Source organism: Felis catus, chromosome B3 (assembly GCF_018350175.1).
Source record: "Felis catus isolate Fca126 chromosome B3, F.catus_Fca126_mat1.0, whole genome shotgun sequence".
In the NCBI taxonomy this organism is placed as follows: Eukaryota; Metazoa; Chordata; class Mammalia; order Carnivora; family Felidae; genus Felis; species Felis catus.
Window position 1 is genome coordinate 99,140,556 of NC_058373.1, and position 15,016 is coordinate 99,155,571.

General features: G+C 37.8%; 1 protein-coding gene across 8 annotated transcripts in view; it reads left to right on the forward strand.

The window, feature by feature from the left end:
• The window catches only part of FRMD6 (FERM domain containing 6), a 199,242-nt gene that overhangs the window by 165,138 nt on the left and 19,088 nt on the right, over nt 1-15,016 (forward strand). For 5 of the 8 annotated variants that reach the window (XM_019833010.3, XM_011283232.3, XM_045059917.1 and 2 more), the window contains 6 exons: nt 1,320-1,410; nt 4,304-4,407; nt 5,422-5,498; nt 7,748-7,934; nt 11,164-11,319; nt 14,728-14,793. In XM_019833010.3, coding sequence (XP_019688569.1) covers nt 1,320-1,410; nt 4,304-4,407; nt 5,422-5,498; nt 7,748-7,934; nt 11,164-11,319; nt 14,728-14,793 — 681 coding nt within the window. Of the gene's footprint in view, nt 1-1,319; nt 1,411-3,596; nt 4,211-4,303; nt 4,408-5,421; nt 5,499-7,747; nt 7,935-11,163; nt 11,320-14,727; nt 14,794-15,016 lie in introns of those variants that run through there. The other 3 variants (XM_045059915.1, XM_006932860.5, XM_019833013.3) reach the window with 3 other exon arrangements.

Consider the following 15,016-nt stretch of genomic DNA (forward strand, 5'->3'; position numbering starts at 1 on the left):
AGTTATCAAGGGGTTTCAGGGGTCTCTTGTTTTCTGAATCTGAGTCACATATTAAGGTATGATAAAAAGTCATGAATTCAGAGTTAATTTAGAATTTATCATTAAAACTGTAAGTGGCATCAGTATCATTGCAAGTATAGTACAAGTGAGGGACAAATGCCCCACATAATATATATAGCTGAAATGATAAACTGTCATGTTGTATATATTTTAAAATACACATTTGGAAATATTTTAATACTTAAATGAGCAAAGTTGTGAGTTGCTGCTTTGCCATTACTAGCTTATATGACTTTAAGCTTTATGGGTTGTTCGTTCGTTCTTTCTTTCTTTCTTTCTTTCTTTCTTTCTTTCTTTCTTTCTTTCTTTCAGAGAGAGCAGGGTAGGGGCAGAGGGAGAGAATACTAAGCAGGCTGTGCACTCTCAGCACAGAGCCTGTTGCGGGGCTTGAACTCATGAACCATGAGATCATCACCTGAGCTGAAATCACCAGTTGGACGTTTAACCTACTGAAGAACATGACATAACATGAAGAAATTGACCATAACATGAAGAAATCATCCATAACATGAAGAAATTGACCTGTATGGTCTCTTAAAGTCAGCTCTAAGCTTTAGTGATTCTGAATTCAATGAGACAGACCCAACAGAATTACTGTCCCCCAAAATACTTTATTAAATATTGGAGAAATCATTAAAACTGTGTCTGTTAAAGACTGTTATTATTCAACATGTGACTTTTCAGGATAGCCTATTCAGAGTTCCAAATTAATATGATTTTTTATGGTTGAATTATACTAGGACTTAGAAAGGACCCTTGTTTAGGTACTTAAAAGGTATAAAACAATAAAAGTAAGATAAATAAAAGCTAGTTATTCACTCATTCACTCATTGTAATAATATCTAAGTATTTTGCTTAGACCATCAAGAAGAAAACCTTCCTTGTAAAGATACCTGCCTAATTCATGCTTCTGATAATCTGAGTAGGCTGTTTTGGGTACCTTCTGAAATATTTACCATGCGCCATGGGTTTAGAATTAAGGCCTCGTCAATGTGTCATAAGATTTATGAGTCTTGTACAAGATTGCATTGGTACTTTATTGCCATGTTGTAAAAATTCGTATTGTGATAATCACTATTGAAACACAACACAGATTAAAGCAATTTCCATGAACCAACAGCGGTTTTGCTAGTGTTGGCTTGTCCTTTCAAGGCATATATTCAGGGTGTATTAAATTGCCTGATTGTGGCTCAGTATTTGGGTTTGAGTGACTTGTCTCAAGTTGTGTTTTTTGTGTGCTTGTTTGTTTTTCTCTACAGGTTAAAATTCTGTGTCACCAGTTGCTGGTCCAGGTGTGTGACCTACTCAGGCTAAAGGACTGTCACCTGTTTGGACTCAGTGTTATACAAAGTAGGTCTTAGTCCCATATCTGATAGATTTAGCCAACTGTCACCGAGGAAGTGATATTTTATAGCTGGCTGTGACTTGATTTGGGCGTATTGTGATAAGATTGTGATTGGCAAAATACCCATAAATTCATCATCATTTTTAGTCTGCTATTCGTGTTTTGATCTTAACTGTTGTGTATTTCTTACAAGACTTAGAATTTTAGGCCATGTATCATAGTTTGAACTTAAAAATCGGTTCCTTTTCAGGAGTCTAAATTTTGTATTTGTTCTTTTCTGTTTTTATGAACCATGCTTGATTTTTGTTTCCTTGCACTCAGGGAACAGCTGGAGCTAGTAGGAAATTATCTTGCATGTTTTTGTAATGTGTTTCATAATTTTTGACATTAAAAAACTTAGGCAGAAGAAAAATGGCTTTCGTCTATTCAAGTTTTCTTGCTGTTGACCATATAGTATAACAAAGTGATCTATTAATTTGCTCTTGTTTCCTGTTTTTCCCTCTTAACACCTTCTCCTTTTCTTCCAATCAGACTATAAGACTTAAAGATGGGGGATCAGTTTCTACTTTTACTTTATGTGAAGGCTTTCTTCACATGAAGCCTCCTCCACCTGCCCACCCCCATAATACCTTAGAGTTAAGTTCCCAGGGTTTACCTGCAGCCTTTCCTTGTAAGCTTTCTCTTTCAAGTCATATGTTTAAATTTCTCTAATTTACCCTTATGCAAAAAACCTTTTCTATCTTTGCTCAGTTTTTCAAGAATACTTTTTTTGTGCGAAATGTATTTAACTACATTTTATACTTGTAGATGAATCATATTCTACTACTGGAATCGGCTTAAATTTAAAGGCTTATGACATCTTGAGAATCTGGTTAATACCATAAAAAGCTTAGATCTGCCAAGTTAGAAAGTGTATCATGATCAGCCCTTCTCCTCCAAAATATGAACCATCTTCAGCTGTCTTTTTAGGAGAAGCCAGCGAGCTTGGAGCAGGGAACACCTCAGGAACCAATGAGTCAACCATTTGCTCTTCAGTTTTTTTCCTGTAGTAGTTAAAGCAATAAAAGCACAGATGCTTTGCTCTGTGTTTCTATTAGTACATCCCTCAGTCATTCTTTCAAGGAAGGGTTTGGGAGAAATAAGATGCTCTATAGATTCTAAAAATTGTTTCTTTTATTCTAAACTCAAAATTAATTCTTTCTTACTGCCACGACAGCCAGATTGTTGATCTGTGTTGTTTAACAAGTCAGTCTAATAAAACCAGTTTATGGCTTCCTTAGATTTCAAAATATGAGTTTTTAAGATCTCTTTTTTAAAAGAGAGATTGTAGTGTGGCAAAAGAACATTGGAAAAGGACGCAGATGACCTTGTTCCAATTCTAGTTCTACCACTAGCTAGCTATGTAGCTTTAGAAATGTCACTTGACTTCTCTCGATTTCAGTTTTCTCAGGTGTCAGCTGGAGATTACTTCACCCACTTTGCAGACTTCTGATATATGCTTTAGAATTCCTAAAATATAAAGCCATGATCAGACTGTCAGATGGCAGAGATACGGTGGTAGTTTAAAAGTATATGCTATTACGCTGAACAGTCTCCATTCTGTTCGTTATATTGCTTCTTCAGATGGGAATTCAAGCCAAACACAAACCATATTCAACAGGAAGGTTGTCTGGTCTTGTTCACTTCATGTTTAACTGGTAGCATGTGAGATATGAGAGATAATTTGGCTGATCTGATAAGTGGATTTAAGTAGCATCCTTTTGGTTTTTTTTGTTTTGTTTTTGTTTTGTTTTGGTCTCTGGGACCTCTTATCCCTTTCATTCAAATTGGCTGGCTTAATATGCCATTTATAGACAGAGAAACTCTACCCTTCCTGTTCTCTTATGGCTCTTTTTCAAGCAAACCTCTCCAGCGTTCAGTCAGGAGTGACAGTGTAGTCAGGTCTGTTAACTTTGGAGAAGTCAAAGAGACACCCTTCCCTTCCAGAGTGAGTACATTTTTATGCAGAGCTTTCCACGAGGAAGCTGCCTTAGTGATGGTTAGAGAAAAAGGACTAAACTATTTTAAAAAGATTTACAACTTTGTACAAGATAGGAAGGCTGAAGGTTTCTGTTGTGAAATATCTCTCTTTTAAAATATTCTCTTGGGGAAATCTGAAAACTTTAATATTTTTTAACAGCTTGTCTTCATATGTTTAGATCATTGTTACATGGGTTTTTAGCAATCATGGTTTCTGTTCATCTTAAGAACATCATCTCCTTGAAGAAATACTTTAGCATTATTTTTTTTGCCTGAGATTCTTCTCATCTTTCCATGGGATCAGTCCAAAGACAGTGTGTTTTACCAGGGTGTGTTTTATGTGGAAAACACAGAGAAGAAATTGTCTTAAAGGATGTTCTTCACGAAGCGTGGGTCAGACCCGTCGCTTGGAAATAGGCAATTATCCTCAATGTTGTCTCATTTCTTACATAGCAGTTAGGATGGTGTTTCTGCCCTGTTTCATTATTCTGCAGCTATGACAGGAGTCCTCTGTGAGGTAAACAAAAGCATGTTTCTCTAAGAGCAAGTAAGCACAGAGTTGGAAGTTTGGCTATGCATTAGGATTGACCATAGAAACTTAGTAAAAGCAGGATGTGGAAGCTAGTATTTCTTCTAAATGCTACATATTTTTAATAAGATGTATTCTGTATTGCGAACGCAAAATAGTTTATAAAGAATCTCATTAATGTCTAGCCAACTTTTGACTTTTAGTATCTTGTTGATTGTTCACGTTTTGTATGTGAATTCAGAGCACATTCACAAATTGTGAGGCTTTTTTAAAGAACCCGTTTTTGTGTGTATTTTCTTTAAAAAAAATCATCTTTTCTTTATCATATTGCCTCCTTTTTTAATGTGCAGATAATGAACATGTCTATATGGAGTTGTCACAAAAGCTGTATAAATACTGTCCAAAAGAATGGAAGAAAGAGGCCAGCAAGGTACGACAATACGAAGTCACTTGGGTGAGATTACATTTATGAGCAAAACTATTTTGATTTTTTTAAAAGGTTTATTTTAGCTATTAGACATTAGAAAAATATTTAATTTTTTAAATTTTAATTCATAAAAACACTATGAAGTAGAGAATGGAAAAGGGAAATGTGTAAGTTCTAAAATGTCACATTAATAAAGTATCAATAGCTTATAGCATATGATAGATTTCGGGTATCTGTTTATATCATGTTGGATAATAACTTTTCAGTAATTTGGGGATAATACTTTGAAACGAGAACCATGGAAAAAGAACTTGCTTCTCTTCTGTGGCTATGTTAGCCATCAAAACTGATGTTCTAGAAGTTATTCCTAATTTTTAAATCTACTTTTACTGTACTTTGATACTTTATTACTTTATTATACTGGTGCCTTTATTTAATAAACATCAATTCCATTTACATGGGGCATCATTCACAGGGAATTTGCCTAGTGTTTCCACCATATTAATCAGGAATAAGTCCCCAATGTCTAATCCTAGATCCTCCGATTCGTATTTAAGAATTCTTGGAATAAACGGGAAGGCTACTTGGAAGCTAACTACAAAGTAAGGAACATTAAAGTCTAAATAAACAAACAGCATATTAGAATTTGGTATGTGGAATGTCAGAGGAACAAGAGAACATTTGTAATGAGGAGCAAATGGTCACCACAGGGGATAGAGCTGAGAGAGGAACTGGATCTCAACTAGAAATTTCCACTGGCATTTATTTTTATCTTCCCTTATGTTGTCATTGGCATTACAGTGAATGAGTATCAAATACATGATGATGCTTTATAACTTCCCAGTTTTGTATGAACTTAATATCCATAATGGACAACTGTCTACCCTCTGCCCAGCCACCACCACCACCCAGCCCCATTAGAAGTAGATAAAACCTTTCAAGGTTTAAAAGTATCTTGTAAATAATGGTATTTTGTTGCGTTTAAAACCCGTTTTGCAGTTACTAAAAATAGCTTTCTTTTTATATGTGTCTTTGTTTTAGGGTATTGACCAATTTGGACCTCCTATGATCATTCACTTCCGTGTGCAGTACTATGTGGAAAATGGCAGATTGATCAGGTATGAGGACAGGGAGAGACTCTAAACCTTCACTTCCACAAGCACTCACCTTCTAACATAACCATATAAAGTTCTTGTGTGTGTTTGTCTCCATCTGCTAGAATACACATTTCAAAAGAGCAAGGATTTTAAAAGAAATCTTTGTGTACACTCATGTATCCTCAGTTCCTAGAAAAGAGGCACAGTAAGCGCTCTAAATATTTGTGGAATGAATGAATGAATGGATGAATGTTAATGTTAGACTATTGATGAAAATGTTAACAATGTCACTGCCTCACATTGTCTGTACTCCCCATTTTCGATAACCAGTCATTCACCAAAAAGAAGATATTTCATTCAAGAAGGAACTAGCACTTTTGTGAAGAATGGAGAAATTAATTAAAGGACTGTATTCTTTTCTGGTGGTGAGATGGGGAGTAGGGCAGCATTAAGAACTCTCTCCTGTAAAAATGGTGTCGATATAGCCTGGTTTTCTTTCCACCTTTGGGGTCTTGCTTCTGTTCTTGGCAGGGGCCTTAAAGCTAAGATTACACCCAGTGGAGCTATCCTGTGAGAATCTTAGATGCAGTTTGGCAAGGGCAGGTAATTGATTCTTCTTCTGGAGGTGGGTGCATGAGCAATTCTTTGCTACTGATACAGACTCAGAATTTACCATTTCAAAAGCTCAGTTTATCATTTGTATAGGAGGATTCAGTGCTGGAAAGCTTTCAGAGTTGGTTTTGTTAATGGATAGAAAATGCTGATGGAAAATACTAGAAATGTGAACTCTGTTTTCCTTATTTACTTTCAAACTCTGAGAAACTCCATTAAAAGATACAAAACTCCATTAAAAGATACATTTGGCTAATAAGTTATATGTGAGATCTGCTCTTAATATTTGTGTTATTGCCATATGTAAATTAAAAAGTAAAAAATATTAGCCCATAAATAATTTTTTCTAAAGGCCACGAAACTTTCTTAGTTATTTGGAGTTTATGTAAAATTTTTGCTCAATTTACCTACTAAGTATGGAATGTGCTGAAAAGAAGGAAAATACATTATTTAGCCACAAATTAACCCCCTGGGGCTAATGAATGTTTAATTCATCCCTGTACGTCTGCTCTTTTCCCCAGGGATGAACTAGTCCAAACACTGTGTGGTCAGCATTATAAAAAGAAATGCCTTGAAAAGTACTCTGTCCCATGGGGAAAAAATTACATAAATGCTTTATTTTTAAACTCATCATACTTAAACATGATCTTAGTTAAAATAAACTCATGTTTTTATTGTCATCAGCTAATGCATTATAAATCTCAGGTAAACCTTTGACTTAAACTAATAGGGGAGGCAAGTAAGCTCATTAAATATACACACACACACACACTTTTTTTTTTTCTTGCATTTTTACTTTGATCACAAAGGCATCCCATTTGCCTGTGACATTTTTTGGAGCTTGACCATGTTTTTCCCCAGTCAGCACTTCTTATTCAATGTATTTAATGGGAACTATATTTATTTCTGACTTCAACGGATTGTAATGAGTGCACTAGTAGGATTTCCATCTGTGAGGAGTATCATGACTGTCATAACATGTTCCTATAAAACCACACCCATAAAGTAACATCCACTTAATTAAAAAAAGAGAGAGAGGGAGAGAGAGATTTAAAGCAAGCTTTTTTTTTTTCCAGTTCATTCTGAGAAAGAAAACAAAACACTATAGTTTTTTTTAATGGGCATTTAAACAGACATTTTTTTATAAGGACCTTAGGGTATTTGTAATGTGCTCAGCTGGAAAACAAAACAAAACAGAGGAGCAAAACATTAAAGCCAGGATTGTCCCCTCAGATTTGTCCTTGTTTCTGTCATATGTGCCGCATTATTGCAGCAAAGTTACTTTAACGCAGACAACAAATGCCTAGGCTTCTAGAGTAATACTTGTTTCAGTGAAATATTTACCATGTTGGAATGGATGATCCAGATCTTGCTTCCATTCTCTGAATGAATTAAATGTTATAGGCCTCAGGAAATGTTATTTTTGCCTGTTGGGGTAGTCAGACTTGGAGTCCTACCTCCCTGCAACCTGGGTGAGGCAGCAATCAGGTATTAGCCTCAACCCCCCACCCACTTTTTTTCAAGGAGTGTGGAGGGAGGAAGAGGGAACAGAAACAGAAGAGCTCTTGTCACCAGATGGATAGCAGGATTTGGGTTCTGTTTACACGCCATTGGATTGTTCCATCAAATGTGAGTTCTGTTTTCTTTTATTTTCCTAGTGACAGAGCAGCAAGATACTATTATTACTGGCACCTGAGAAAACAAGTTCTTCATTCTCAGTGTGTGCTCCGAGAAGAGGCCTATTTCCTGCTGGCAGCCTTTGCCCTGCAGGCTGATCTTGGGAACTTCAAAAGGAATAAGCACTATGGAAAATACTTTGAGCCGGAGGCTTACTTCCCATCTTGGGTAGGCACTGTTTTCAAGTTTTAAAGTGTTTTCTCTAGCACATTTCTAGTTCATTATGCTGCTACTCAGGTTGCTTCGAGAAATGGGAACACAGATGTTTGTGGCCAGTAAAACCCTTCGTGATGCCCAGATAGAAGTTTAACACTGACGAGCATTGTACACATGATCTCTTGATATATTTGATCTGCTCCTTCCAGTTAAAGGGGAAGAGGATTTCTGTCCATCCTAAATGTGGTGGAACTTGGAACTTACCAGCCTTCTTTTGGCAGTTGCTTGGTCTTTACTTTCTTATTTACTCTTTATTCAAGCATCATTTTCCTCCCTTTGAAGGGAGAAAAACATTACACTTTGAAAAGTAAGATAATTCACAGCTTTTCCTATGTTGAGAAAACAAATTAAGTAGTCACTTTGCCCTGACCGCCATCTCCTCCACTCTCGAGAGAAGAACCACGCCTTTACGGCAGCAGGCAAATTTAGGTTATTCGAACTGTCTCAACTGTCCTTTCTCCACCCAACCCTGCCCATGTCTATGCCCACCCTTCCTCCAGGCCTCTGTTGAAAATCTGATTTTTTTACCTTATTTCCCAGATACACTCCTCAGCACAATTCCATCTGCTTTCTGTCCCCGACGCTCCCCTCCACTCCTCATGCTGTCCCTACGGTCACCAGTGACCTTTAAGTTGCCAAATTCTGTGGACACTTTCCACTTCTTTTCTCGGCTGCATTTGACATAGAACCACTCTCATTTGGGGATCTCCTCCAAACGAATGCTTTTCTTTTTTTTAACAACCACCTATGTGCCAGTAGCTCCCAAATCTGTTTCTCTCCTCTGTGTCCATGAGACAGCTGTTTACCCATAGGCACCTCAAACTCAAAATGTCCCAGGTCAACTTCATCTTTCTCCCACCTGATTTCATGTATTCCTGCCTCTGTGTCCCTAATGTCAGCTAGTAGCACTGCCATCCACCCAGTCACCCAGAAACTTGAGTCTCCTGCAGAGCTCTCCCCATCACCCTTCTTTCTCCCTGGCCTGCCCAAACCACCCAAAACAACCTAGAACATAAAATACTTGATTACCCGTCACCAGCTTAAGAAATCAAATTCTCTTGAAGTTTCCTTGTGGTAGGCTTCCTGAATGTTTGTCGTGTGCCCTCCCCAGCGTCCTTGCTCCCGTCCCCCAGGTTCCAGCTCTCATCAGCACTCAGCAGCACTGCTGAGGGGACTTGTTGCCTTTGCTTCTGTCTTTAGAGCTTGCGGATGAGTGGATTTTGCTCCTGATTTAAATCTTCAGGGGCTTCCCTCTCACCTACAGAGTGAGAGCCAGGCTCCCACACATAACCGAGGAACTTTCCAGGATCTGATCTCTGCCAGCCTTTCCAGCTTCCTTTCAGGTTGTCCTGCACCTTGAAATTTATGCTCTAACAACATCCAGCAATCCCTATGTCTCCAAACGCCCTGTGGTATTTTGCACTTCTGGCCTTTCTTCCTGAAGTTCCCTTAGCCAACAGAACCCCTCTCCCTGTTTGACCTGGCCAACTCCTGTTCATTCTCCAAGACTCTGCTCAGATGTATTTCCTTCTGGGCAGACTGGCTAGGTACCCAGTGCCCCTCCTCTGGGCTCTAGAAGCCCCCGCTACGCATAGTGTTTTACGTCTTATTTTCTGTTTATCTTTTGCCTCCAGTGAACTGTTTATTAGTATATTCTAAAGGGCAGGCTTAAACTATACCTTTTCTGTTTCTTCAGCACTTCACATTGAGGTGCTCAATATAAATTTTTGTGAACTGATTGCCAGCATGTCAGTTGTTAAAGAGAAACCACAAAAGGTATCAAGCTTTTACACATCAGTGTCTGTGGAACCCAAATTAGCCTATGTTTACATCCGGTAAGTTGTCATTACGTACTTGCTGAATCTCGGTCTTTTAAAGCAGATCTTCCCAGTCAGTGCGCCATAGCTTCCAGAGCACTGAGATACAAGTTTCTTCAACCTTTGGGATCACCAAAGCCACTTACTTCAGTGCCCTTGCAAATATTATTTTCTGTGTGTTCTTTGAGCCGAGAAAAGTTAACAAATACTAATTTAGGTGATCTCCATGTAAAAGGAGTCTGAAAGAAAAATCTGTAACTTGAGTTCTCAGCAATATTAAATAGCCAGCAATCTATCATGTTTAAACAATAGGAAGAAACAAAATGTCAATATCTATAAAAACATTTAAAACTAAAGATTCTTTAATTATTTTTTATTCTGATGATTTTAAGCACTACTCTTTTTGCTCTCTTTGCATAATCCTTTCCATGTTTTATAATCCTTATGAAATCGGCTAAGATTTTTTTTTTCAATTTTTTTAATATTTTTATTTATTTTTGAGACAGAGAGAGACAGAGCATCAGCAGGGGAGGGGCAGAGAGAGAAGGAGATACAGAATCCAAAGCAGGCTTCAGGCTCTGAACCATCAGCACAAAGCCTGACCTGGGGCTCGAACTCACGGACTGTGAGATCATCACCTGAGCTGAAGTCGGACGCTTAACCAACTGAGCCACCCAGGCGCCCCTCGGCTAAGATTTTTAGCTAATCTTAGCCTGCAGCTGCTGGATACTATATGTTTTGGGCATTGAAAGGCCCAGGCTACTGTCCGTTGAAAAACTAAGCCGTAGTGAATTGCAATGAATGTTTGAATGAAATTGTTTCCTCACAAATACTCAAATAGAGTGTTCACATCAGCCTTTTATGCAAAAACCAAAAATGTTTCAGAGAATTCCTCCCAGTCCCCTGCCTTCTTTGGATTAACATTTAGAACCTCCCACTCTGTGGCTGTAATTTTAGAAGAGTTAAGTAGGATCCAGAACCTGAAGATGTGTTGACAGTAGATGTATTTCATAGTACCAATAATTTTGCAAGTATAAACAGTGATGTGTACAAAATTTTGCAAGTTTGCATGTTTTTTTTTTCTTGGTGAGTTTAAAGCCAAGAGAACATATTTTTCTCATTTCTTGTGATTTTTCTTCTCAGATATACAGCTAAATTGACTTTGGAGCTTCTAGTACTAGCTGATTCAGCCTAGTAACATAACAGATGGTGAAAACAGAATACAAGTGGGAAATTTCCTGGTGGAAATTAGCCAGTTTCCATGACCTATGTTAGGTCCTTGTCCTTTCATCATTTGGGGGACAAGGGTAGGACTCCCATCACTCCAACAGATGTGGCAGTGCATACCCATTGTATTCCAACAGGTTGTTTCCAAGAGAGGGAAGGACTACATCCTGAAGCACATTCCAAACATGCACAAAGATCAGTTTGCGCTGACAGCTTCCGAGGCTCATCTTAAATACATCAAAGAGGCCGTCCGACTGGATGATGTTGCCGTTCATTACTACAGATTGTATAAGGTACAAAACTGCAGTCAGCCTGCAGGTTTTGGTTGTTGTTGTGAAATGTTTGTTTATTTTTGAGAGAGAGTGAGCAGGGGAAGGGCAGAGAGGGAGGACAGAGGATCCAAAGCAGGCTCTGCGCTGACAGCAAAGAGCCTAATGTGGGGCTTGAATTCGTTAAAGAGCTGTGAGATCATGACCTAAGCCCAAGTCGGAGTCTTAACCCACTGAGCCACCCAGGCACCCAAGTCTGCAGCTTCTGAAGACAAAATACCTTCATGATTTGAAGAAGCTTTTATTAAAAGTTGTCATTTCATTTTTTAGTGGGCTTTTTTTTTTTTTTTTAAAGGATTCATGTGAACTGTTTCTCATGGTAGTTCAGTCTTCGAGTTAATGATGCTTTTCCTCAGGCCTGGGAGCATGATAGAGTCCCTTTATAATGGTTCTAATACTGAGATGCCAAGTGGCTTCAAATCGTGAGTCTGGCTTTTCAGTGACTATGAAATAGTTATTTTTCTCCTTTCCAAATCTGCATCTCTGCCTTGGGGACTAACATTTGCAACTTTTTTGATCAGTAATTTTTAATGTTCCTCTAAGTGAAGCCGTACCTGCACTGTATCCATTAATTAGAAGAACGACCACAACAGCTAGTGTTTACTGAGTATTGTTTTTATGCGGCACGCTTTATTTTCTTTTTTACATCCTCACAGTTCTATAAAATAGAAGCTGTAATATTCAGCTTCTATTTGGAAGGAAACAGACCAAAGACCACAAAACTAGCAAGGGGCAGAGCCAGGATTCAACCCAGGTCTACTTGACTAAAGGAATTCGTGGATAAAAATAGTGCCCAGCACATGTTAAGAATGATGTTAAGTTGTTACCATTATCATTGTTATTAATGTGCTTCTTATTACTACTATACCCTTTGTGGTAAGTTTAGCATAACTAGACCACTGGAGACTAGGCTGTAGTTTGGATATGTTACTGGATGATCTTCTTGTCTGGTTCAGAAAACTTAATTAGGTACCAAAGAATGGTATTTTTTTTTTCTCACTTCTGTGCCCAAGAGATGAAATTGTTAATGTCCTGTCATCCTTGAGAGGCATAATTGAGTTCTATAAGATCTCTTTGGCCAAATTCCTGAAGGACGGAGTTGTTTGTTTCCTTGAGTGATTTCATTTGTGACACCTCAGTTTACATGAGAAAATGCAAATAAATGGCATTTGACAATCAGTTTATATTTTAAAATGTACAGGAAATATGAATGGTGTATAAGAAGGAGTGAGTGTAGCTTTAGAGTCAGATATCAGAAACCCTGCATCACCACTGTTATGGGATCCTAGGCAAATAGAACTATAATTCTGGACCATCTATTAAGTGGGAATGGTTCAATACATCTCACGAGGTTGGGAAAATTCTATGATGTAATGAATCTGAAATAACCAGGTGGAATGTCTGGTACATTAATCAGTGCTCAATAAATACCAAGTGCTTCTCACTTGATAGGGAAACATAGTATTTTAAAGAATCCTGTTAGGAATTTATCTTTTGCTTAAAAGATTTACCTTTTATTTGCTTACGATGTGGTACTTCTACATGGCATAGAAAATGACTCTCTTGGGGCACCTGGGTGGCTCAGTCCGTTAAGTGTTGGATTTCGGCTCAGGTCATGATCTCACAGTCCATGAGTTCGAGCCCCGCATCAGGCTCTGTGCTGACAGCTCAGAGCCTGGAGCCTGTTCCGCATTCTGTCTCCCTCTGTCTCTCCCCTCCCCCACTTGTGCTCTGTCTCGCTCTCTCTCTCTCTCAAAAGATCAATAAATGTTAAAAAATTTTAAAAAAAGGAAATGGCTCCCTTTTCCTTTTATCTTCCCTTTTATCTTCTTAAAGCAAGATAATTAATAATAATGAAACTGAATGAAGTGGGGAAATAGATATTGTTAGCTCATGGGCGGAGTTTTCATTCTTTAGAGAAATCAAGTGGCAGCCATTAAAACTGCTCGTAAAGTGGAAATAAGGTAGACAGAGGACAGGAAACATTCTGGGGGGAAAAACTTCTGTGTCCCTCTCCCAGTAGTACATGCCTTGTGCCTGCACAGCCAGCATTTTTATGAGCACAATCGTATTTCACGAAGCAATCAGAGTAGCCTTGAAGAGGAAATTGACCTAAACTCACAGTGATAGATTGATTTCTCCTGCTGAACCTATACTGTATGTGCCTTTCTTGATGTAAAACATATTAGTTGGAAAAAACAGCCCACATAGTGAAAATAGGCCATATCTTGTCTTTACTATACCAGATGAGGATGCATTTTCTAAAAATATTTCTTCCCATATTCTTGGGAACGCTGGCACTAAACATACTCATTTATTTTTATTGAGGAATTTCATAATGAATATATTTTAGTTACTTTGTGATTTTATTTATCTTCTATTTTGAACTTCATACCTTATATCCCATTATTACATATGAGCACTCCAAAGATGTGGTTAAATTTCAGAGTACATTTAAAATTCAGAGAACATTTCAGGGGTTTTTGTCCCCTACACTCATTTTAGTTGATTTTTTTATAGTTTAGCTGGTAGAATGTATATCATATTGGCAAGTGACAATTGAACTTTTTAGAAATAAGTATTTTCTTTCCAAACTGAATATAAAGCTTTTACAGTTTTTTATCCTCACGGGATGACAGTCTTAAATATTTAGGCATGCCTCTGATTTTGGCTTCAGAGGCAGGAGAGTTACATAGTTTGAAACCTATAAAATCTAATGCATCTCAGAATATATCTATGATATTAGATTCAAGATTCTGACATCTGGGAAAAGGAAGAGAACTAATAAATAAATAAATAAGCAGCAAAAATAGTATTGTTTACTAGAGTTTTCAGCGATGGCGGTATTTAGAATATTGGCAGATATGAAAGTGTATATGATATAGTAAAAACACTAATCCTTTGAAATCTCAGTGGTTTAAAAAGTAGAATATATCCTTGCTCATGTGCATGTGCTCATGATTTTCTTAAAGCTTATGGTAAGCTAGGGATGCAAAAAGATGAACAAAGTTATTTAAATTTTGTTTTTAATGTTTATTCTTGAGAGAGAGACAGAGCACGAGAGGGGGAGGGGCAGAGTGAGAGAGGGACACAGAATCCGAAGCAGGCTCCAGGCACTGAGCTGTTGGCACAGAGCCTGATGGGGGGCTCGAACTCAGGAGCTGTGAGATCATGACCTGAGCTGAAGTCGGATCCTTAATGGACTGAGCCACCCAGATGCCCCTGAATGAAGTTATTTTAAATCAAAAATTTTCTAATCAGATTTCTCCTGTTTTTTTCCCTTTGGTGTTTAATTGTCCATTGTACAAAAAAAAACAAAAAAAAACAAAAAAAAAAAACCCACTACTGTTTCATATGATTTTATTTCTATAGGATAAAAGGGAAATTGAAGCTTCTCTGATGCTTGGACTGACCATGCGGGGAATACAGATTTTTCAGGTCAGTAAATGAGAAATGAGTGTCAAGTGGCATCCGCCATGTCTCATGTTGACAGTGTACCTGTGTGGTCCTTGGACAGGTTCACTGGTTCATTTCTGGCCATCGACTGGTCATTACTTCCTATTTGTCTAGTACAAATGGGGATGATGTAGGATAAATGAAGTAATACAGTCCAAACCTTGACAGTAATAAGTCCTGTAGAATAGAAAGTAATAAGCCCAAG